Raw genomic sequence first — 26,199 nt, forward strand, 5'->3', positions numbered from 1 at the left:
TTTGTAGCCACTCCCATTCAAACGACTTCAATACACCAACACAGGTGCATTCATCAGCGAGCCTGTGCACACGCACACACACACACACACAATTATTGTGAGCACACACAGATATACACATACACACGCAGTCACATGTTAATAGAAAAGTATGGGCAAGATCGGTTGTGCACACATGGTTTGTATGTTCTGCACATACGTATTTACACATTCTTGCATGTGAGTGACTGCTTGATGATAGTTTCAATTTTAGTCTTCCACCAGCCTGTAAAATCTGTATACGTGTGATTTATTGGATCATCATTATTATATTGTTTTGTAATGTACAACTTTCCTGTCACAACCTTTTTTTTTTCCATCTGAAATTCATGTTTTGTTCTTCTTCCCAAGAGAGCTTGTCAGTACAGCACTACCTCCCTCCGTCCCCCTAAAGGCAATATCATTGTGTTCAACTTTCTTTTTCTTGCAATTCATATGCATTGCTGACTTCATGTAATCTGGATAGAGAGAGACGGAGAGAGAGAGAAGGAGAGAGAGAGAAAGAGAGAGACAGAGAAAGAGACAGACAAGGAGAAACACAGAGAGAGACAGAGACAGAGAGAGAGAGACTGACACTCTAATTCCACTGGCCATGGGGTCCTTTTGACATATAGGTGAATGCATCAACAATGAAACAATAAAAAAGAGAAAAATGACTGGCTAACCAAAAGAGAGAGAGAGAGATGGAGACAGCACTTTGCATACTTACTAGAGGCCAACCAAAAGACAGAGAGAGAGAGAGAGAGAGAGAGAGAGAGAGCACTTTGCATACTAAACAGGCATCCCCTACCCCACCTCTAAACATGACCCGTTATTAGGTTTTCAGGTGATCAACTACCGCAGCCAGTTGGTAATTAGTCACCCAACACAACACACACACTACACACAAACACACTTGTACACTCACTCCCTTGCTGTCAGCTTTGATAATACTGCATGTCGAAAAATCCATACATACATCAAAACAAGAAAGATGTGACAGAAATGCTTTTTATTAATGTCTAAAATTGAAAAAAAAAAAGTTTCTCATACAACAAAAACTACTGGTCAAGAACAGTGGAATGCAGCTGACTTAAAAATTAAAAAAAAGTAAGAAGAGTAATGGAAAGGGAAGTGGGGTGGGTGTGTGTGTGGGGTGTGTGGGGGGGGGGGGGAAGGAGGAAGACAACGGAAAAACTGAAATATTACACCAAAGTATGATGTCTTTCCTTTCAGATACAGTTGAATTTAAAAATACTGCTTAAAGTTCATTTATTCAACTACAGACATGATCTGATCAACTACTTTAAAGTTTCTTTAACTACATATATTAGCTGATCAGCTACTGAAAGTTTATTCAACTATAGAAATAAGTTGATTTCTACCTAACTATAGACATGAACTGTTTTTGTTGTTGTTGCTGGTTTGTTTTTTTTATTCCATCTAAGACCGGAACCCTATCAAACCATCAATGATCTAAAAATGACAACAGGAAAACATTGATCATGCAGATACAATTGCCATATGATCATTTATGAACAAGAAACAGTGGAGCACAGAATGATTCTTGGCAAAGCTGACAATGACTAGACACTGTTGTTGTTTTGTGTGTTTTTTTTAGTTTTGCAATCATCTTCCTCAATTAATACAGCTGGGTATTAACAAAATAAATAACATGAATGAGTGTGTGTGTGTGTGTGTGTGTGTGTGTGTGTGAGAGAGAGAGAGAGAGAGAGAGAGAGAGAGAGAGAGTGAAGGAAGCTGCATATTTATACATATCATCTTCACATAATATATGTTTCTATTTTGGACCATTCACTTCTCCCCAAAACGATCCAAGACCCAGTTTACAATCAAATGGTCACTGCATCTGTGACTCCCATCCTACAAACACCATTTGTATTCCACTCCCAACAATAAACTGAAGATGTTTTCTTTACAACAATACTTGTCATCGGACAAATCCATACACGCACCAAACACCAGTCTGGTATCTTTTCTCTTTGTCATTTTCTTTGTATCAATGCTACAAAAGACTGAAATGAGGGAAGACAAAAAAACATATCAAAACAAAATCCACTGCAAGTACACTCTGCCCAAATCCATTGAAGAAAACACCAAAACTATGATGACAGATATGACGAGCAAAACTTTGCCACACTATTTATATGTCTTGAGAAGTACTTTCTGCAGCTCACTACACTGATATGAAAATTACAACATTAATGAATCCATGCTGTTGAGAAGGTACAATTCAAAATACGTAAATCTTTTTAAGTTTTCCTTCTTCCGTAGACTGCTTTATTGCAACTTCAAACAAATATTCTTATTTCAATCATACACTTTGACATAAGTTGATTTTTTTTTTTAAATAGCCATTCCATACGAAAGAAAGGGAGACTTGCATGGGGTGGGGGTAGTCAAGAAGAAGATGGAAGAGAAGGAAGAGACTGAAAAAATGAATTTACCAAGTTTTATACATTCACAGAAGCTTCAACTATACACAAAAAGTCGTCTTCTACATAAAACACACACACACGCACACACACACACGCTCACACACACTCACACACACATGCTCACACACTAAAATCACCACTACACTGATGGTGAAGTCTCTACTCGTCTTAATGTCATATTGCACATTTGAAGTAAATGAACAAATGATGATCAGTTATTCTCCTTATATGGAGAAGCCACAACACAGATGATGGCGAACATCCAAGCTTTTGTTTTGTGAAGGCAAAACTATTTCTGAGCATATGTGGTCGATAATGTATCATAGTTCGTCTAGTATATCTTGTAATAACCAGCACAGATTTACTCCAGTAGTTCTGGAACAATGATGATTATGAGGGCCTGTGTCAATAATGGGGGAGGGGAAAGGGGTGGGGAGGGGCATGGAGGACTTGTGGACTGTAGGAGGAGAGATATGGGATGTCCGGGAGAGAGAGGAATATACAGTACTACTTAATGTTAATAAAACATCCACCAATTAAAGTGATTTTGAAAGACTTGAAAAAAAAAAATTGTTCAATGAGCATTTCTAATTTGCCCCATCTAGGAAACAAATATTTTTACATTCATCTTCATTTTCAAGTTTCAAGTGCTGTCACTGTCTTCTCTTTTTCCTTTACAATCCTATTATAGACCCTTGTGCAATTACTGTTTGTAATTGACCTCACACATAATCTTCTGTTTATCGTCATTTTTAATATCAGCTTGTTCACTTTTCAATAGCTAATGTTAATTAACATCACAGCTGCAGTCACTGACAGCAAGATAGTGTTTAGCTAGTAATGACATTTTATCTATCGTACTGCAGACATTGCTCTTGGGTACCAAAGTGATGAAATGTCTATGACTGTAACTCTCTTCCTGCATCCAAGATAAGTGTTTAACTTGTAATGACATTTGATCTATCATGAAACTGCAGACATTATTAGCGCTGAAATGTCTATGATTGCAACACTCTACCTGGATTCAGTCTCCCCTGTTGTTGTTTGTTTTTGTTTTTTTGACACAAATAGTCACTTTTCTAACCTGATCTTTCAATCCAATGCTTTCTTGGGGTACGAAAATGAAGGAGAAAGGGTGGACATTAAGTCAGTCGAAAATTAACTAACAGCTTAACTTGGTGGTGGAGGAAGAGCAAGGGGGGAGAAGTGAAAATGAGGATGGGGAGGGAAGCAAAACGTCAGACAGAAGACAGACAGACACTAAATACTTTTTCCTCATTAAAACATGTGCTTTGCTCAATACTTAACAACATCTTCTGTTTGAAAAAAAACAAACAAAAAAACCCAATCATCATGGCCCACAGACCAACACCTAGTCTTTTTCTAAAGGTGGGCCAGACAGAGTGAGTGGTGGAACTACCGGAATCATTTCTTTTCTCTGGAAACTGGGTTCAAGTCTATTCATGTCATAGATTTTGACTTAGCACCATTTGACAGGCATGCTGCCATCAGTTCCCCCCACTGCCTCCACCCTCCCTTTTCTCTCCCCATCATGCTTCTCATTCTTACGTGACTTCCTAATTAACAAGTGCAGTCAACAATTTTTTTGCCAATTCCAGTAGCTTCTATTTCAAAGTGACAAAAAAATGAGACAAGCTTTCCAACAACTAAGGTTGCATCTCTAGGTTTGTCAGCTACTGCAGTTGCATCACTAAGTGCCAGGACAAAGCCATTATCCGCTCCAATGGACGACAAAGAGAGTTGCATCTAATTCACAACATTGTATGTCTTGTGTTTCAAGCTATATACAAATCACAGTGATGACAACGGCGAGCCAAAGAGAGAGTGAAAAAAAGAAATGAAGTTTTACAAATATGAAAAAGTGTAAAAATGCTGAACTGACATTCACCATACCAAAGCGTTTTCAGTGTAACCTCAACTGAACTTGTGAACTGAATTTAGATTCCACATCATTAGCGTCTTAAAGAAAGTGAGATGCATCATTCCCTGGCTAGAAGAGAGATACAAAACTGCACGTATCTTAATATGCAGTATGCACGGAATGGATTGTAGGATGCAGGGTTAGAATCATGACATGGTTTTTTAGGTCCCTGTATAATTATCAAGTCCTTTTTTCCAGAAAGTATGGAATGTAGAACAATCCAAAATGATAATGGAAATATGGAAAAGATGTCAACTTTACAGAAATAACAAGGACAACCACTGTAATAGTGATAATTATAATAAAAACATGCGTCAAGTATCAAAATACAAAATCAAAGGTAATTCTTTCACTTCAGATTTATTTGTTTATTTTTCAAGTATTTCTCCTTACACAAAGCGAACATAATGTCTTAAAAATCTACTCTTACCCCTGTCCCCATAAATATAACCTTTTTCAACAAAATATATTGACATGGATAACCATTCAAATTATCACAGAATTTTCAATTAAACCTAGCATGATAAGTCATCCTAATCATATTTCTAAAAAATCAACAACAAATAAACAAACAAAAAATCCAGTAGTGACATGCACAGAGCATGCAAACTGATCCTAATTCTAAGTTTTTAAAAACATATTCAAGGAATGAAATTCAAACATTCATTCTACACAAAAATGAATGACATGCCACCATTCGACTGTTTAGCCAAAGAGTTGGAGACACAAAGAAAAAAAACAAAAAAAAACACATGTTTTGTGTACAAGGATGTTGATGGTAACATGATCAGATAGATGATCATGAAAATTCCAGTGCCCCTTCGTCTTCCAGAATGCACAGGAACTTGGGCACTCGCTCCCCGCTCTCCATCTGCACACACACACACACACACACACACACACACACACACACACATACACACACATGGCTCATGAACTTGAATTGCAACAACCTCATTTAAGCAGACCCGCAATCAAAATGCAATTCATGCACTCATGTGGTGTGTCACAGCACACACACACACACACACACACACAAATATATATATTACTGCCCCTGTCAGTATACAGAAAAAATTGCATCCTTCCTTTTATGTTTTTTTTTTTCTTTGTTTCATTTAAAATTCATGTTGTAGGACAAAATTCCCTCCACAAATATTACCCCTCCTCCACACATCCAATAAACATGTGTGTGTTTATAAGCACATATATAAGGTATAAGCCTAGTAGATGTGGTGCAGCGCGTAGGGACTTGTCCGAAAGCAGTGATGCTTCCTTGAGAAACTGAAACTGACACTGAAACGGAGGAATCTTACCTGTCGTGCCATTTCGATCAGCACCAGGAGCTTCTTGATGCCAATGAACAATCTGGAAACAAACACATGGAACTGGTGATCACCCTTTTCCTGCACTGCATCAATCCAGCTCCACATACTCAATGACAATCCAAAATGAGTCACATAAAATATCAGGCTAATAAAGAAAAGGCGGCAATACAAGGGCATCCAGGAGTCATGACCTGGGTGCGGCCTGGCCCCCTTAGAGTGTAAGGAGTTATGGGCTGAAACACTTGACTGAGGGAAGGGGGGGGAGGTGGGGGGGGGGCTCCTCTGAAGACCTTGTACTGTCCAGTTCTCCCTAGAGTTTCTTATCACTCACAGTCAGTGGAAACATGTCCTCTTGTGGGGCAGGTTAATTATTGCAGAGAGTGCAGGATGGCTGGGGGGATGTGGGGGGCAGGGGCGGGTAAAAAGAAAATGATTGTATGCATGAAGATATCATCATATTCCCTCTTTGGAAATTTTCAAGCCTTCTTTGAAAGCTAAGAAAAGACCCCCCCCCCCCAACCAAAAAAAAAAAGAAGTATTCCATGTATGGAAAATTCCAGGCTATCACTGAAAGGCAATCAAAAACAACAACAACAAAAAACAACAACAACAAAAAAAAACATCCCGTGTAAGCCCATCGATTTCTCACAATCCCATGATTTCTCTCACTTTGAAATCAGGCTAATAAAGAAAAGGTGGCAGTACAACGGGCATCCAGGAGTCATGAGCTGGCTGCGGACCACTTTAAGAGAAATCGTAGGACTGCAAGAAATTGTGGTCATTCCCCTCCCACATTTTTCTCAAATGCGAGTGCCCCCCACGATTTCTTACAATGTGTGAGAAATCGTGGGAAGTCCCCCTTATTTTTATCAAAAATGTTCTCTTTATCATTGGAGTTAGTTTCTTGTCTTTTCCCAATGTAAAGCTTAGGGGGAAATGAAAGAGAGAAAAAGAAAAGAGAAAAAGTGGGGTGATGACAACGACGATTATGATAATGACAGTGGCGTTAACGAAGACATGAACAGTAATGACACTGAAACACAACTATTTATTGTATTTCACATTAGATGGATCACTGCAATCCATCGACCTCAAATTCATTATCAGAAACAATAGTAAACAACAAAATCCAGGCAATGTGTATAACTCAAACACAAATATAATATGATATAATATAATATAATATGGCTTGGACAGAATATTTCCTGGATGTTGGGAACAACATCAAAATGATTCAACTTTCTACATAAATGTGACAGCAAAAAAAAGGTGTTTCATAATGCTTTACTCTCACGTAGGGCACGTGAAAACTGGACCAAATACTTTTGATGTTTGTTGTGATGCAACCTTTTCTGTCACATTTATTTGGAATGTTCTTCATTTCATGCTTGCTCATTTGTTTATCTGTTTGAGTCAGCATCCTTCCGTATGCAAAATTGCACTGAAAATAGATTCTCTGTTATGTAAAAGACAATTGGAACATGAAGATATTTCAAAAACAGAGTGAACGAAGACCAAATCAACCAGCCAAGTGAACACGCATAAGGAAACACACACACACACACACACACACACTCACTCACTCACTCACTCACTGACATACACATATATTCACGCTTTTTAAACCAGTACTGTGCATCACCTTCACCGTCTATTGTTGATGTCTGTGTTAATGCCACTGTCATTAACATGATCGACATTACTGTCGCCCCCCATTTTTCATTTCTTTTTCTCAATATCATTTTTCTCTTAGATTTGCACTGGGGAAAGACAAGAAACTAACTCCGATGACAAAGGAAATATTTTTTTAAGAATAAAGGTGACTTCCCATGATTTCTCACACATTGTGAGAAATCATGGGAGTCCCACCACAATTTCTCGCAACTGAGAGAAAACATGGGAAGGGAACGACCATGATTTCTCGCAATCCCATGACTTTGTATTCACCTAGGACACAAGAGAATAATTATGAGGCTGCAGGATTGAATCTCTCACTGGCCAGTATCACACCCTCCCCCAACCCCCTCCACTTGACCTTGAGTGGTGGTTTTGGACACGATACTTTCAAACGAGTTGATAAACCAAGGTCCCATGCACATTACTCATGCAACGCACACTTACGAACCCATGGCAACAAACGAACTGTTCCTGGCAAAAGTTCTGTAGAAAATACACTCTGCTAGGAAAAACAAATATAATTGCATGCACAGAACAAAAAACAACAACCCCAAAACAACCAAAAAAAAAAGGAGGTAGTGCTGCACTGTGTATACATCAGCAGCCTGGACCCCCTGAGAGATCAGCCCGAATTTCACACACACACACACACACACAGAGAAACCTGTTGCGACAAAGAAGCAGCAATACACCACAATGCTTCAAGCCTCTCTGTCCCTACAGTGCCTGACCTGCGACCCTGGGTCTTCTTCTGGATGCTCTCCAGCTCCTGCTTGCTGAAGATGTCGGCGTTCTCCAGGACAGACAGGAGCTGCTCACTGCTGGAGATGTTGGACACGTGCACGATGGTGGAGAACACGTTCAGCATCTCAAAGTCTGCCAGCACGTCCTTCCGGCTGGTCGTCCCAATCACCAGCAGCTTGCGCCCCTGGGGAAAACCAATGGTAATAATAACAATAACTGGGCTCATTAGCACAACTTTTACGCATTCTCTGATTTTACCTATTAAAAGAAAAAAAATTTGGAAAATAACAACAACAATGATAATAATAATAATAGTAATTACAATTATCATTATAATCATAAGTCATAATAATAACAATAATAAAGAATGTGCATTTAGGTCCAACATGCTGCTTGAAATGCACCAAACCATCAAGCAGCACAATGGACCTTTTGATCTGCTGACATCAGTTAATTAACCCTTTCACTTACAAATTATCTGTAATTTTTGCAAAATAATCACCAACCTTTTAAAAAAAAGTCACAAAAATTAAAATTATGCTAAAAAGTATGCAAAATATATGGGGGGGTTTTCTGTTGTTTTTTTTAAGGAAAATGAATGAAGAATATAATTATCATAACTTATATGTTGACAGGATGAGATAACTCCCAATCAGGGGAAGATAACTTGGATTTTTAGAAAAAAAACAACAACACACAGAATATTTTGAAAAAAGAAGAAAATTCAAGTTTGCTTATTTCATGGGTGGAAATAGTGCTAAAAATAAGCAAAATATTAGCAAATGTATTAGACACAACAACCAAGTGCAATTATGTTGTTTCTTGTAGTATCATATTGTTCAACATGATTACAGAAAGCGATTACGTCAGTTTGACAGTATCGTTGTGGTACTAGTTCAACATGATCACAAGAAGCTATCATGTCAGTGTGGCTGTTCAAAGAATGGATGATTAGTTTCGCTTTGAATGATAAGCCATGCTCTGTTTGTTTGCTGTGGGTTCCCTCTCACTCTCCTTTTCTCTGTCTGTCTGTGTGTGGTGGGGTGTGGTGGGGAGGACTTGTATTTAGATTTTGGCGCTAACAAGTTTTTCTTTTCATTTGCTCTTATGTGTGTGTTTTTTTGCTTGTTTTTTTTTTTTTCTTCTTCTTCTTTTCTTTTGCTCTGTTCTGGGCAGGATGGCAGTTGAGGGTGGAGCGACAGGGAAGAAGGGAAATTGAATGTAGCGATGTAGATGTTTTCACTGTGCTTTGATCTTTCTTCCATAAGTTCACAATTTGCTTCTTTTTTCTTTTTTTTTCTTTTTTTTTTCGTTCCTCTTTAGGGCAACCACTTGATGTCAACAACAACAAAAAAACCTCTTCCTTGCTTTTATTACCCTCATAAATAAAAACTTAAATATGAATGGAAAAAAAAACCCACAAAAAAAACCCCCAGACAACTCACAGCAGGGGGCGATTTTTTCAGCAACACCAGCAGGGCTTGCAGCACCAGATTGGAGAAGCGAGGACCAATGGGCACATAGTCTGCGAAAAAAACACCACAATTCTTGATGTCAATCACCAATGCATAGTATGTTTTAACATGTACTGCCAATGTCTGCAAAAACAACCACCACTCTTGATGACAACCACCAATGCATGGTATGTTTTAACAAATACTGCCAGTGGTAACACCCAGTTCTTCTTCTTCATCATCGTCATCTTCTTCTTCTGCTCAATGGTTTATTGCCTGTTCACTGCAAGGTCACTTGGACATGTGCACTCAGTATACACACATGCTCGCACACACACACACACACACACACACACACACACACACACACACACACACTCTCACACACACACACACACTCTGTCACAAACACACACATACATACCCAAAGTGAAAAAGTGATTAGGGATTTAATTAAGGGGGCAAAATAGACTGAAAATTACACAAGTGAGTCAACAGGAAATAATGTTTTGTTCATAATTTCTTAGCTCAATTTTGATAGCATTTTGATGAAAAAGAAGAAAGTTTTTAAGCAACAAACAACAACTTTCATTTTCAGGAAAAAAAAAAACCCACCTAATCAATACCAAGCTAAAGGTTTCTATGTTTTTAAGGATAACAACAAACATAAGTACAAAAAAAAAGAAAAAAAGAGAGAGCCTAAGTACTAAAACCGTTGATGCTATAACCATTGTTCAAAGTTAGTCTAGCAGTATCTCAGCCATGTCCTTAAAACTTTAAGAATGAAACTACACAATGGCACACCAGCAGATTCATTCAATGATCTGTCTTAAAAAAATTTTTTTTTTAAATCAAAAATAAATAAAAAAATCTGTGAGAACAAAAGATATCTAGATAGTGGAAGAGAGAAGACACAGACAAGCCAATGGAGACACTCACCCAACAATCTCTCAATGTCATCGATGATCACACAGCTCAAGGGGGACTTGTAGGCATCGTCAAAGATCTGAAGACAAAACACAACCAAAATGTTATAACAATAGGAATGGCAGTATGTTTTACTAGGAGTACAAGTGCAAAAGTTTGGGAGGGGGTGGGGTGTCTTTTTTTTGTCTTTTTTTTTTTTTAAGGCTTAAGATACCGAGAACAGTAAAAACCTGTTCTTTTAATTAATGTAAATTTTCATACATGTATACAGCCTCAATAAACCTATGTACACGTGCACATGTTAGCTTTCTCTTCCTGTCAAAACAATACAATACAGCACAACACAACACAAACATAACAAAACACAACTGCTGTCAGTCACCACCTACAATCTCCACAAACTGACCTTCTTGATAGCTTGATACCGCCTCGCGGTAGCCGATCATGTTCCCACAGTAAAATACAGTACAACCCAACACAACAAAAACACAACACAAACATAACAAAACACAACTGCTGTCAGTCACCACCCACAATCTTCACCAGCCACTGACCTTAATAGCCCGGCACTTGGCCGCCTCGTGGGAGCTGATCATGTTCTCACAGTAAAATACACTACAACACAATACAGCACAACAAAACACAACACAAACAACAAAAACACAACTGCCGTCACCACCCACAACAATCACCACCAGCCACTGACCTTCTTGATAGCCTGGCACTTGGCCGCCTCATGGTAGCCGATCATGTTCTCCGGCGTGCACAGCTTGACAAAGGGGAAGTCCGAGGCCTTGGCGATCTTGGCAGCAAGCGCCGTCTTCCCGCTGGCTGGGGGCCCCTCGAGCAGCATGGTCACCAACGGTGTGCGGTCGCTGGTTCGGGTCTGCGAGACGATAAGGTCTCCGTCCTCCAGGACGCGGGTGACCGGCTCGCCCCAGGTGATGATCCCGTTGGCCACGTAGGTGTCCAGTGTTTCCTTGCTGCTGCCGAACGCCTGAAGGAATGCAAAACGTGGAAGAATACTTTTGCTGTTTATAGGGAGAGTGTGCAGCCCCTTTTCATCTGGGCTTTTCATTACTCGCAGAGCAAGAAGTAGGTCATATGACGACATGCGCAGCCCACCACCATAACTGGCTTCTCTGGGTATGCACTGCTTTTGTTTGGACAACTTTTCAGCAGAATTTAAAAATGGATCAGTTCGAATATGTAATATAAGATATATGACAAGAAACACGCTCAAAGTAAACTTAGAAGACTAAAGCAAATAATGGGTGTAATTATAAAACCAAATATATCTTGTAAACTTGCAAAAAACAGTCACTGAAAATGTTCAAAATCCTTTTGTCAGAACAGCAATTTCAACAAAATTTTAGCCTTTCGGTGATCTGGAAAAAAGGAAATGGAGACGCGTATGCCCACGCAGTTCTTGCTAAAAATAGCCAGGGAACCCTGACAAAAATTTGATGAAAACGGGCCTGCACACTTGACCAGACTTGTGAGGTGGTCAAAACATGGCACTGAGCAAAGGCCAGGGTGGAATGCCTGTCATATAATCTGAAGATGAGATACTCATTCAGATGAACGAGTGCACTCTAAAACCCACTGAACTCTGTGGAACATAAATCCGATATCTGTGCTTTTCTAGGCTGTTGTGCTGATGCAACATCAGAACGACAAGGCTCAAGGATAATCATGTCACTTGAGTCTTTTTGAAACAGAATAAACCCACTTTTCAATTACAATGAACATTTTTATCTCTATCTTTTTCTATCTTTTTCTTCTCTTTTTTAAACGTAGAATTCACCTGTTATTTTCTGTTTGGTGATTAGATGTGTGCATCAATCTTACAGACAAAAGGTCTGCCAGTGAATGACAATCTGCTTAGATAACACATACACAAATTGTGTGTTTGTGTGCGTGCATGCAAGAGAGAAAGAGAGAGAGAGAAAGAAAGAGAGAGAAAGAGAGAGAGAGAGACTTTGACACTGTCACTGTCCATGAGATCCCTTAGAGTCTGACATGGGTGAATGCATCAAAATTGAAAGAGAGAACACTGAACACTGAACACTGAACACTTTAATGTCAATAGCTTTACAGCCCTAATGACATGGGGGTTCATAATACAAATAACAACATGCATCAATAGTAATAATATTGATGAAAACCAAAGCCAAAACGAAATCAATCAATCTGTGCAACAAAGTGCAGTTCGCCATCCATTCAAAGTAATGGCATGTAGTGAGAAAAAAACAAAAAAACATATATAAATGTATAACATAAATATTTTCCATATGAGAATGACAACACAGATTTCAATTTTCACAATGAGCAACACCTGATACTATTTTATTATTGTTGTATTTTTCGTCGCATGTTATTCGCTTCGGCAATATATTTTGCAAATGACTGTAGTGAAGTTTCCTGATTTGAAAGAGAGAGAGAGAGAGAGAGAGAGAGAGAGAGAGAGCACACACTTATGGGCATGTGACTCACGGGCTTGACATCATGCTGCAGGGCGTGAAGGAAGTCAGCTCGCATGATGCGCAGCTTCTCCACGGCGTCTGGATCCACCTCCACTGTGCTGGAGGCCTGCCCATCACATTGCATTGCGCTCTGCTGTACATCCACTCGCTCACATAACAATGCCACATTCACCTTTCTGCTCGAAAATTCATTTCCAATTCTATTATCAAAAACTCCAATGCAATGGTCCCTACATGCAGTCCTCAATTAAATGAAATCTAAGGACACGAAAGATCTTGCAGTTTGTTTAACAGCATGGAAATCCTTGCAGAGCCTTTCACGCCACATGGAGACATGCGCATGCTATCACATGTATACTCACTCATTCACACAGACATTTATACATGCATGTACCTTTTCCTTTTTTTTTTCTTTTTTTTTTTTTAAATCCATATACACACTTCTTTCATACACACACAAACTCACACACAGATACACACAAGCACACTCAAATGTATACAATCATCTTCCCACACCACCTACCCCCGCACACACCCTTCCCCTTGCATCCCCCCATACCCTACCCCCCCCTCATAAAATGCCAAGTCATACATGTGCACACACATTCACACACACACACCACAAATTAAAAAAAAAAAATTAATTCTTACTTTATCATCACCAAGAAGAAAAAAATAAAAAAAATAAGGACCCCAAAACCACACTACTCAAACAGAAGAGAAAGAGTGAAAGTGACTCACAAGTACAGCGAACCAACCCACAAACCTTGATGGCCTGATTTAAGGCTGTGGACAGGACAGCCCTGACCAACCCCTCCATCATCATCATCATCAAGACAACAAAAAAAAACAAAAAAAAAAAAAAAAAAAAAAAAAAACTACACCAACCAACCCCCCCCCCCACACACACACACACACACACCCTCCCCCAAAAACAAAACAAAACACACACCATGAACCAGAAGAAAACCAAGAGAGAAAGCCACTCAGCCAGGAAGTGAACCCATCCCACACAACACACCTTGATGAGGCAGTTCATGGCTGTGGACAAGACAGCCCTGACCATCCCCTCCAAGGCACACACACACACACACACACACACACACACACACAAACAAAAACAAAAACAACAAAAAAAACCACCACCACATGAACCAGACCAAGAGAGAAAATGACTCAGCCATGAAGCGTATCCCCCCCCCACCCCCTCCCCCCCCCGACCCCCACACACACCTTGATGAGGCGGTTCATAGCTGTGGATTGGGCAGCCCTGACCAGCCTCTCCATCGTCATTACCAAGGCAAAAAGAAGCACAAAAAAAACCCAAAAAAACTACAACAAAAAACACCACCATGAAACCAGAAGAAGACCAAGAAAGGTAGTGACTTAAGTCATGAAGGAAACCCTACACTCCCACCAAACCCCCACACTCCACCCCTCCCACACATACCTTGATGAGGCGGTTCATGGCGGTGGACTGGGCGGCCCTGACCAGCCCCTCGATCTCAGCGCCGCTGAAGTTCTTGGTCTGCACGGACAGCTCTGCAAGGTCCACGTCATCGGCCAGCTTGTTGTGGGTGCGCATCGTCTCCGTGTGGATGCCCAGGATCTGCAGCCGGCCGTGCTGGTCTGGCAGGCCTGCAAGTTGAATAAATGAATAAATGAATGAAATGGATCCTTATAACGCCTGTCCTCCATCGGAGACCAAGCTCCTAGTGATTTACAATCAAGGAGTCATTTGCACAACAGGCTGTCTACCTGGGTAGAGCCGACTGACGGCTGCCATTGGGCACTCATCATTCGTTTACTGTGTCATTCAGTCAGGTTTCAATCACACAAACATACACAGACAGACATTTAACATCTTACATGTATGACTGATTAGTTTTATTTACCCTGCCATGTAGGCAGCCTTACTTTGTTTTCAGGGGTGTGCATGTTGGGTATGTTCTTGTTTCCATATTCCACCGAATGCTGACACATATTACAGGATCTTTAGCCTATGCATTTGATCTTCTGCTTGCGTACGCACACTAAGGGGGTTCAGGCACAAGCAGGTCTGGACATATGTTGACTTGCGAGATCGGAAAAATCTCCAACATTTACCCACCAGGCACCGTTACCAAGATTCAAATCCAGGACACTCAGACTGAAAGTCCAACATTTTAACCGCTCAGCTATTGAGCCCATCGTTGCCAGTTTGAATCTACCATACTTTTCAGCCTACAAGGTGCTGCTTCTTGTTTTTTCTTACTTGAATCTGACCCCTCAAACAAGGGAGAGATGATGCACTGAGGTGGGTGGGCAGTTTGAATCTACCATACATTTTCAGCCTACATGGCTCTTTTTTTTTTCTTCTTTTTTTTTTTTCTTCTCAAATCTGACCCATGTCTTTTCAGCTGTATGCATCCTATCCGTGTCTGAAAAGTTAATTCTGACCACCATCTTGGTGCCACGTGCCACAACGAACTCAACGAATAACACAGTTGATCACAATAAACACATACTATCACACTAGAAGAGCAACACTTTCAGTTTTACCACTGTTTGATTCAACATGGTTCATGTTCAACTTAGAATTAAATTGAAACAAAATCAAATATTAGACAGTTATTTAAACCTTTAAAAAAAAAATTTTAAAAAAGAGAGAAACAATTTGTATTAGTAGTATATCCTGCTGCATTAAAATCCATCTAAATCATGTGGTGAAACAAGGTATCTCACATCCCCATCCAGACAACACAAACAACCAGCAAAAGCACACCTACCTATTTCCATCTGCACTTCCAGTCGGCCTGGCCTGATCAAGGCTTCATCAATCATGTCCTTTCTGTTGGTCATACCTGGGTATCAGGACACAACAAACACACTATCAATCAGGTCCTTTCTGTTGGTCATACCTGGGTATCAGGACACAACCAACACACTATCAATCATGTCCTTTCTGTTGGTCATACCTGAGTATCACAATACAACAAACATGCTGTCCATCAATCATGTCCTTTTTGTTGGTCATACCTGGGTATCAGGACACAACAAACATACTGTCAATCAATCATGTCCTTTCTGTTGGTCATACCTGGGTATCAGGACACAACAAACATACTGTCAATCAATCATGTCCTTTCTGTTGGTCATACCTGGGTATCAGGACACAACAAACATACTGTCAATCATGTCCTTTCCGATGGTTATACCTGCATATCATGATACAACAAACACGCTGTCCATCAATCATGTCCTTTCTGTTGGTCATACCTGGGTATCAGGACACAACAAACATACTGTTAATCAGGTCCTTTCTGTTGGTCATACCTGGGTATCAGGACACAATAAACACACTGCCAATCATGTCCTTTCTGTTGGTCAAACCTGGGTATCAGGACACAATAAACACACTGCCAATCATGTCCTTTCTGTTGGTCAAACCTGGGTATCAGGACACAATAAACACACTGCCAATCATGTCCTTTCTGTTGGTCAAACCTGGGTATCAGGACACAACAAACATACTGTCCATTCATCATGTCCTTTCTGTTGGTCATCCATAGCTAATACAACATACCAAACACACCACTGAACATAACCAATGCTGGTATAATGTATGAAACAAAATTCCTCCTTCACCTGTGGGTTTTTTTCTTGCAGGATGGTATTCTTTTTTTCATGTGTGCGTGTGTGTGTATGCACGCACGTGCCTGTGTGTGTGTACGTATGCGCATGCCTCCACTTATGCGTGTATATGCATGCATGTGTGTTTAAGTGTGTTTGAGTGTTGGTGGTTGTCTTCAATCATCCATTTACGGGAGTTGTGTTCTCTTTCAATGCCAAATTTCCTGTCGCATGGTCACTTAGACAAACATGAGGTTCTGTATGAGGAGACACAATCCAAAAGAATCCTTTAGGTAGAAGAACAGTTGAAGGCCTGTTTGTCCGAGTAAGAGCAAAAAAACAACCACCTTAATCACTCTTCTTCTTACTATTATTGTTGATTTATCATCATCATCATCATCATTACTCCTAAAGACAGAAACCCACTAATCATCAGAATGTTGTAAAGCTGTTCCACACCATCCAGTTCTGTTTTTATCATAATCGTCATTTTTTTATCACTATTATCATTATCATTATTATTATCATTTCTCCTAAAATCAGAACCCAACCAATGACCAGAATGTTGTTGAGCTGTTCCACACCATCCAGTCTTATTTCATTATCATTATCATTATTATCATTATTATTATCATTATTACTAAAAGCAGAAACCCACCAATGACCAGAATGTTGTTGAGCTGTTCCACACCATCCAGTTTGGCCAACAGCTGGTTCACCACTGTGTCGTGGACAGCAGAACTGCCTGCCTGAACAACACAACACAACACAACACAGTGTATGGGGTAAACACATTAATTGTATTCTGGTGTGCGTGTGTGTGTGTGTGTGCCAGTGTTCTCTTCGTTTGTTTTTTTCTGTCCCATTATCTGCACCTTTTTAGTGGCATTACTCCCACGCCACTCATTTTGAGTCCCCCACACACAGCCACACCTGAATTCATCTGCTGCAGTCCCAGCGTTGGCAGTCCAGAGAGAAATATCAATGTTAGGTCGCCAGGAGGCCATAAAATGAGTTACATGATCCTTAAAATACATCCTGTCTGAGACCATTTCTAATATCAAACTTTTGCAGAATCTATGCATCAAATCTGGTAAATATTTCCATGAACTGCATATATTAAAAGCAACTAGGCTGCTAACAGGCAAAGGAGATAAAGTGAGACAGATGCAATGAGACAAAATATCAGCCCAAATATTCACTGGTATTTTCCGTAGATGCATCAAATGTGCTTTCAGCAAATCATAAACTATGAATTCAATGTAGCATTAATATTTCAATGCAAAAACAGGTTTTACGCATAAGTACCAACATTTCCTTCTCAAACTCAAAGGCAGAGACGGGGAACAAAAGTAAAGACTAAAAGGACAAACAATGTTTTGAAGACTAAGCGGATGTCTTCACTATAGACGACATGAACGAATCAATAAGAAGAACAACACAGTGCAGAACAGCAAAATAAACTTTTACACAGCAATGCATAGATATCATCATCTGTCCAAAGCCTGTCACACTCACCACTGAGCCTCTGGCCTTGCAGATGGCATCGATTTCATCAAAGATGATGATGTGAAGACCGCTGTTTATGCCGCACTGTTGACACATCAAAATGATAATTAACTTTTGTTGACAAGTAACTACCATCATACCGACAAATAATGCCAGCTGACACACCACCGAGACTGTTATAACATTACAGCTGAGGATTATAGAAACTGCATTATCAACACACCATGTTGAATAGAAACAGTAAATTACTAATGTCAATGCATATGGTCATGGTTCAAAAATATATTCAGGTGTATATGAATACACATACTATGATAACATTATTATGTTACTAAATGTGTTTGATATAAGAAAATATCTCATTCCACAAACTGAAAACACTGATTTCACAAACTGGGACATACATGAAAATGGAAGCCATGGACAGTTTTTCACAGAACAATTAGAGGTGTAACAAATTTGAAAAAGAAACCCTTTTGAACTTAAAGTGCTCCATTTCAATTCATTACCGAGTCAGACAACAATAAATTTTGCTTTCTATGCTGTCATGTGTGTATGTGTTTTTTTTCTGATATGTGTAAGCATGTGCATGTGTGTCAGTGAACATGTGCCTGTGTATTTGTATGCATATGTATGTGTGCCTGTGAGAGTGAGAGAGAGAGAGAGAGAGAGAGAGAGGAAAGAGTGAGAAGAGAGGAGTGAGCATGAAAAAAAACAAAAAAACAATATAAGCAGATGACAAACAGAGAGAAAGAGTAAGCAACAGAATCTGTATTTTCTAAGACTGTCTGGCTGATGTCTGTAATCCTGGAGGATCATTATCCTGCGGCATCCAGACAGACCAGATTCACACTCAAGAGAACTGACCGCGACCTAAGGCCCCGTGACACTCACCCTCTTCTCCTCTTCCTCAGCCTCAGCAAACAGCTTCCTGACATTGGCTTCAGACTCCCCCACGTACTTGTCCAGGATCTGGGGTCCGTTCACAATCTTGGGCTCTCTGGCATTCAGCATCTTGCCAATTTGTCTGCCCAGGGAAAGAAAAGGAAAAATGCTGAATGTGGGTGACAAGTGAAAGAACCACAAACACACACACACACACACAAAAACCCAACCACCAGCAATAACACAATATAAGAAAAACTGACATTTTCAGTGCATAGATCATTTTAAGGATGAATGACATAATGTTTTAAATGCAATAACACAATAAAAGAAATACCCATGTTTTTGGTGCAGACCATTATTTTACAAAACTAAATGATATCATGTGATAAGTGATGTATGAAGTAGGACATATTTTGTTGATATTGTAGTTGTTTTTAAGTGAAAGGACTTAATACAGAAAAACAAATGGAAAAGGATGCTGATCTCACTTTTCAAAATACCACTAGACCACAGGGTGATGTTACTGAAAAACATGCCTTGTGCTCTGTATTCTACTCCTCATCCAAATATGGTGAATATAGCATCAGTGTGGGGGGGGGTTGGGGTTTTTTTGTGCTTTGTTTTTGTACAGGAGAGAAAATCCCTGCAATCAGTGTATGGCTGATGGTCAGGAAACCCTGAGATATTCTTACTGGTGTAGGAGACTGGCAAATGAAAGTAGATCAGTCTAGCCAAAATTCACGCAGTTTGCTGTTTTTGCCATTAACCTGTTCCATTTTTTGTTAATTAAGATATTCCAACAGAATTTGATACCCTAAAAACTACGGGGGGAAAAAAACACAAAAAAACCCCAACAATCACTGTGCTTTGTATCCAGAAAACTAGGACTATTGGTAAACAAAACAATAAAGCCTTTGGTAACAGATGAGAGATAAGAGCCTAGCCATCCCCCAGACCCCACTACCCCAAAAGTAAAGATCGCTGCTTACCTTGCCATCAATGTCTTTCCAGTGCCAGGAGGTCCGAACAGCAAGATCCCTCTAACGTGCTTCATACCTGTACAGACAAGTCAGTTTCATCATTTTTCTCTGCACACTTCATCCCCTCATAAAACACAACACACCTATCTTTGTTACAACATGCAAGCCAAAACCAAAATCTTACTATCAGGATTATACTATGTAAAAATTCAACTGCAACTGCAGTCTCAGTTTCAGAAGCTCAAGGAGGCGTCACTGCGTTCAGACAAATCCATATACGTTACACCACATCTGCCAAGCAGATGCCTGACCAGCAGCGTAACCCAACACGCTTAGTCAGGCCTTGAGAAAATCTGCACAAATTACTCTAAAGTCTGGACACATGGTTTGAGCGCTGGATTCTTGCCCAAGTTTTTCAATCCCTGGTTTCGGCAGACCTTGTTGGTTAAGGCTGGAGATTATCTGATCTCCCAGGTCAACGCATGTATATTCTTGTGCCTGATGGCTGTCATCAGTAGGAAAGCTAATGTGCAGCATCCTGAATAATCATGCCTAATCACAACAGGCAACACTGAACAACATCAACATGACTTAGCAGCAATGCTGGGTCTCCTCTGCTGTATGGCTTCATGGCGACTTTACACTGATAGCTTATTTGAGGACTGCTGGCATTGTGACTGTGGACAGTGTGAGTCTGGATGTGGCTATATACAGGGGGTTCTGAATGAGTAGAATGTCGGTAATGCCTCTAAAACAGCCTGGAAAAGGGGGCAGGAGGGGTAAGAAAAGATTAACTAAGCAAGCCACAAAAATTCCCAAAAACTTAAATGATTCCAGGAACAACTTTCGTACCCAGCTGCTCAACAATCTCAGGGGGGAATACTCTGGAAGCGAAGGCTCGCCTGAAGATGGCTGTGAATTCTTTGTCCAAGCCGCCAATGCCCATCTTGTTGAAGTCCCAGTCTGGGTTGATGATCGATTGGTATGAGGACTTGCTGTTATCAACAATGAGACAATCTTCATGTTAAAACTTCAAACATAATTATACGTGTATCGAAAATCAACTGGTTTACGGAGATACAGAATATATTATGACATACAAAAAAATATTTATAGCTTTACTGACACTATTAAATGCAAAGAACTGGAACTTAAAAATCTGGAGTTTTTCAAAGACAGCATTACAAACAAAGTAAAAGAGCTATAATAAGGAATGTTACTGATTTTGGTGGCAATATTACACACAGAGTGATATAGCCAAAACTCGAAAAATAACCATTAAGCTGAAATCAGTTCCACTGTCAGCCTTTTCTTTTTAAACACTGCTCAATACAAACTTGTTAAATTTATACTTTCTTGCCAGCCTTGTCAAACGTTCAAAAGCCAAGAATGATGCTAATGCTGACGACACTAAATTAAACATAGCACACATTGCTCACAAAGCATAAATCGTAATCATAAAGGCCCCCTCTAGCTTATCCCCTTTATACTGCTCACTCACCTTAAAACTTAGAAGAAAAAAACAGAAAAGAAAAAAAGAAAAAAGAAAGAAAAACGAAACTCAGATCAGTAACAAACCACATGCACATCCGAACATTTGGCATAACAGCAACGGAAACACAAAGGAGAATAATAACACTTAAATAAGCCTCAATCTAATTCTCACCCTTTGGATTTTCCTGTGAGATTTAGATTGGAATTCTCCACTTTCTCAAAGACCACACCGGAGTTGGGAGTCAGAAGACCGATCTCTGACTGTCAACAGAAGAACAGTGAACAAATCAATGTCATGTTCTGTCAATTTTCTTTTTCATCAAGAATAAACAATGTCAGGTTCTGTCATTTTCTTTTTCATCATGAATAAACAATGTCAGGTTCTGTCATTTTCTAATTCATCATGAATAAACAATGTCAGGTTCTGTCAAAATAAAACACAACCCTTTACAGTTTCACAGGACCATAGGAAAACACATCTCCACCCACATTATTTCTGTTTTAACCATCGTGTAATTTCTCCTTGCCCAAAACTATGATCTTTCGAACATCATCTTACAACTGTTCTGAAAAGAAGGGTATTCTCTTTTTTTTTTTCAAAAAGATTGCAGAATACAAATACACAAAAAAATTGCTCATGGTGAAAATATTCTTGCTCTTTATGCGTTTAATTTTGCATATGTGCATATTGTTTGAAGACAAGACCATCTTCGGATACATGTAATACCTGACTGTATTAAGATTCTTCGTATTATATTGATTTCTATGAAGATTTCTTGTCAGTTCATTTTTACCAATATACTTCCTTTAGTGAAAAAAACATGCTGACACTCAACTTCCTGTTATCTGTCTCATTTTCATCACTCAATAAAAAATTAAAAATAAATAAAAATAGAGAAGGTAAATCTTTCTTGTCATTTATTTTGCATGGTTGATCCTGGTACATACCAGCTTTGGTTTGCCCGACATCTGTGATTTGGCATTGGAAAAGTCTAGCACTGAAAAAGAAAATGAATGAAATTTGTCTCATATAATGCACACAGTCTGTTCAAAAATATTCACATAAATTATTGCATAAAAAAGAAAAAGATATATCCAATGATGACTTTCAGATTTTTCTAATAACATTTATTTGATCTGACATCATATTTTTCTCCTGATTGTGATTGAATGCATCACATCCTATTTGACAACCAATTCAAAAACACACTTTGCTTGATAAACAGTCCCACAACACACTTCAAAAACTTGTGTAAACCTTTTTCTTTTCTTTTTTCTCATTTTTGTGCAAATTTACCTTGTTCAAATACACTGCTGCTTAATCTTTGAATGTTTTTTTGCCACATGACATGCAATAGTTCCAGTGAGTTCAGTCACCCCATTTCTCTCCGACAATTACAAAGGGAAACAAGTAGCCAGGTTCAATTCTATTGTTGTTGTTACCTCCCTTCCATTGTTTGGCCTCTTGGGATTCCCCCCCCCCCCCCCCCCCCCCCCAACAAACCCCAGAACAACACGAAAACAACAAAGAAAAGGAGTTGAGAAAAAAAAAGGCATCAGACAACTGTAAATGGTGCTTGCAGAGGGAGGTATGAAGGGTGGAGCAGGCAGGAGGAAAAAAGAAGGAAAACACCCACACGACCAGGAAACAAGACTGATAAATGCCCATCATCCAATAACTCTTTAACTGCTGAACTTTGGTGAAATGAGATCTAGATCAGTGTTACGAATCAGAAGAAAATTTACTTCTTTTTTTTTATTTTTTTTTTTTTTTTGTTGCACTTTCAAGTGGTTGTCGTCATCTTACTGAACAAAATGTAACGCAATCAAAAGAGGAAGAATTCCAGATAAAGAGTAGTGACTGAGTGGTATCCTGACCTGTAAGCCCAATCTTAGTGAGGTGACAGCCTCTCACTGATGAACAAACTCATCAGCAGCAGTCAAGGGGTTAAAGGAGAAAAAGCCACAGATACTGGGTTCCAAGAGCAGTTCAGGGTCCCATGGCCTTTTACTGCCATCGGGAAAGTGAATTCACACACACTGTGTCTGTGACTCAGCATAGGAGGGAAGGGCCCAATTCTCCCCTGCCGCTGTTTTGAACCTTCTAGAACCAAAGCCAGGAACCCATCTCCATCTGGGTGGAATGTGGAGAATCGGAGTAAAGTGCCGTTCCCCAAGGACACAACATCATGCCGAAACGGGGGCCTCAAACTCTGAACACCAGTGAACACTCTGGATCAGAAGTCAATGCTGCAGCGCCTCCAAAATATGATTATGTAGCACAATACTTAGGCTGGCCAGATGGTTCAAAAGCAGCACACACACACTGATAACACCCAACACAAGACATGAGATATTTAAAAAAAAAAAAAAAAAGAAAAAAAGACTGAAGAATGGGTAAAGAAAATCACCCCCCCCCCCCACACTCCCCAGCAATCAGCGACCCCAGGCCACTAACCTTCCACCTCCTTGACCTTGCAGGAGTACAGCTTGGAATCAAAGCTGAACACCAGGGGCTGTTCCAAGGTCATGGCATGACCTCCAAAGGTCATCAGGAACTCTGCAGCCAGTTTGTCGCTGTCCAGCGTCACCGGGGGTGTGGAGCTGCACACATTGTCACTCACCACACTGATGCATTGAAGTTAATCGTTGAGGGTATTGTACTGCATTGTACAGGATTGGACTGGATTGCACTGCACTGTTTTAAATTGTCTTGTATTGCATTTGTACTGCTTTGTATTGCACTGTATTGTATGAATTTTTGTCATAGCAAATTTCTCTGCCATCAACATGTGAGGTGACACACTCTCACATGCAAAGCCCTCCCCTCTCCCTCTTTCTCTCTGCATGTGTGTACACGTGTGTGTGTATGTGTGTGTGTGTGTGTGTTTCTTTGATTTGATTTTATGATAATAATTCATGAAGCATTGGTCAGTATTTCAAAATACATTATCTGTGGGAGCTTAATTTTAGCGGGTTTTTTTATCTTGATTTTTGTTTGAGAAATCATGCTGTCTATCGCTTTTTGCCATAGATCTCCCCAAAGTGAAGAAGAATCATTTAAAAAATAATATCTAAAAAAAGAAAAGTTACTCTACCTAGGTGTGTGGGAGCTTAATCATAGTGGGTTTTTCATTCTAAGTTTTGTGACACGGTCTATTGCTTTTTGCCATAGATCTCCCAAAGGTGAAGAAGAATCATTTTCGGACTTCCGGTTTGGCCTCCGATGTCGGCAGGCCACGCTCTTCTGTGCTCTGTGCGTTTTTTTGCAAAAACATAGTGGCTTCGATATGTCGAAGGATTTAGCTCCAGGTTTGTAAGTGAGAAAAGCGAATTAGTACACTGTGTGTTTGTACTGTGCTCCTTTCGCCAACATCTGTGTGTGGAACGAGCGAAAAAGACCACGAGAAAGCAGTTTCCAGTGTTGGAGCCACAATGGCGGCGCCTACGCCAGCCCCGCCGGCCGTGGAACCAGTATACATTACTACCAGGGCACTCCCTACATATGAGACGCTACCTACAGTGTATGACATTTGTGTTGCCGCGGAGGCTGCGTGCGGTCGAGAAACAATTCGGGGGGCGCAGCGGATTCGCGGTCTGTGGCGGATATATCCGCGAAATGAAGAAGTAAGAGACCATTTGTTACTGGAAGGGTTCCTGTTTAGGGGAGCACGAGTGTCTCTCCTGGATAGGAATCCTTTTGTTAACAAGGACCAGGGGGATGAAAAACCCACCACAAAGCTGTGGGTAAATAACATCCCGCTTGGTATCAATAACGAACTAATAGAAACAGCTCTAAAAAAGATAGGGGTAGAGCTACGGTCATCTCTCAGAAATGAGCTGGCAAGAAACCCCGACGGGCGACTGACCCAGTTTGAAACTGGCCGCCGTTTCGTGTATATCACGGTACCAGTCACACCACTGAGGCCAGTCATGAAAATCGGTGTATTCACTGCAGACATTTATCATAAAGAACAAAAGCAAAAACCAAAAAAGTGTAACAAATGCCTGCAGGAGGGACATGTGGCAGCTAACTGTGAAGGGGAGGTGGTTTGCAAAGGTTGCCTGCAGCAGGGGCATAAAATAATGGACTGCCCCTCTTCGGTGCCCCTGAATGCCGAGGAAGAAGAAGTTAGGGAAGAAGTTGAAACACCAGCAGCATGCGAGCCACAGGGCAGCAGTCAACCAGCGCTGACACTGCCAGGCGAACAAGTGCCAGTGTGTGGAAGAGGTGATGCGAGCAGCACGCAGGACCAGAAAGCAGCCAGTCCCGTGAAGCCAGCGCGCGCACACACCGCAACAACGAGCCTTGCTGGAAGAAAAGAAAAAAGGGAGAGGAGTGAATCTCCCACAACGCCAGTGCCGGACAGCAAACGGCCGACTGTAGTGGCCCCGGACAACGCAAGAGGAGAGGAAGAGAAAGCAGACAGCATGCAGGAGGGGGCCGACACCTAGCACGTGTTCTCTCCCCACCGGTCTGACCTTTCCCTCACGACCCTTGGCTTCGTTTTATGGACTTGTGATTTATGATTAATGATTTTGGTTATCTGCTACAGAAATTTGAAGAAATGCTATCCTCATACCAGTTATGAACCACGATATATGTATTGGTACTTTAAATGTGCGGGGTCTGAGAAATAAGCTAAAAAGAAAAGTTGTATTTGACTTCCTCAGAAAACAA

General features: G+C 40.3%; 1 protein-coding gene across 2 annotated transcripts in view; it reads right to left on the bottom strand.

Annotated features, from left to right (window-relative positions):
* Nucleotides 1-5,167: 5,167 nt before the first annotated feature.
* The window catches only part of LOC143292613 (vesicle-fusing ATPase-like), a 36,802-nt gene continuing 15,770 nt past the window's right edge, over nt 5,168-26,199 (bottom strand). For both annotated transcript variants that reach the window (XM_076603070.1, XM_076603071.1), the window contains exons 5-21: nt 23,977-24,122; nt 22,467-22,516; nt 21,691-21,779; nt 20,877-21,019; nt 20,034-20,100; nt 19,051-19,183; nt 18,166-18,240; nt 17,306-17,396; nt 15,804-15,878; nt 14,486-14,673; nt 13,046-13,141; nt 11,256-11,546; nt 10,562-10,628; nt 9,614-9,693; nt 8,156-8,352; nt 5,736-5,787; nt 5,168-5,290 (exon numbers count right to left, since the gene is read on the bottom strand). In XM_076603070.1, the coding sequence (XP_076459185.1) occupies nt 5,219-5,290; nt 5,736-5,787; nt 8,156-8,352; nt 9,614-9,693; nt 10,562-10,628; nt 11,256-11,546; nt 13,046-13,141; nt 14,486-14,673; nt 15,804-15,878; nt 17,306-17,396; nt 18,166-18,240; nt 19,051-19,183; nt 20,034-20,100; nt 20,877-21,019; nt 21,691-21,779; nt 22,467-22,516; nt 23,977-24,122 (1,912 nt within the window). In that variant the 3' untranslated portion in view covers nt 5,168-5,218. The remainder of the gene's footprint in view (nt 5,291-5,735; nt 5,788-8,155; nt 8,353-9,613; nt 9,694-10,561; nt 10,629-11,255; nt 11,547-13,045; nt 13,142-14,485; nt 14,674-15,803; nt 15,879-17,305; nt 17,397-18,165; nt 18,241-19,050; nt 19,184-20,033; nt 20,101-20,876; nt 21,020-21,690; nt 21,780-22,466; nt 22,517-23,976; nt 24,123-26,199) is intronic.

This window comes from Babylonia areolata, chromosome 18 (genome assembly GCF_041734735.1).
Source record: "Babylonia areolata isolate BAREFJ2019XMU chromosome 18, ASM4173473v1, whole genome shotgun sequence".
NCBI classification, from domain to species: Eukaryota; Metazoa; Mollusca; class Gastropoda; order Neogastropoda; family Buccinidae; genus Babylonia; species Babylonia areolata.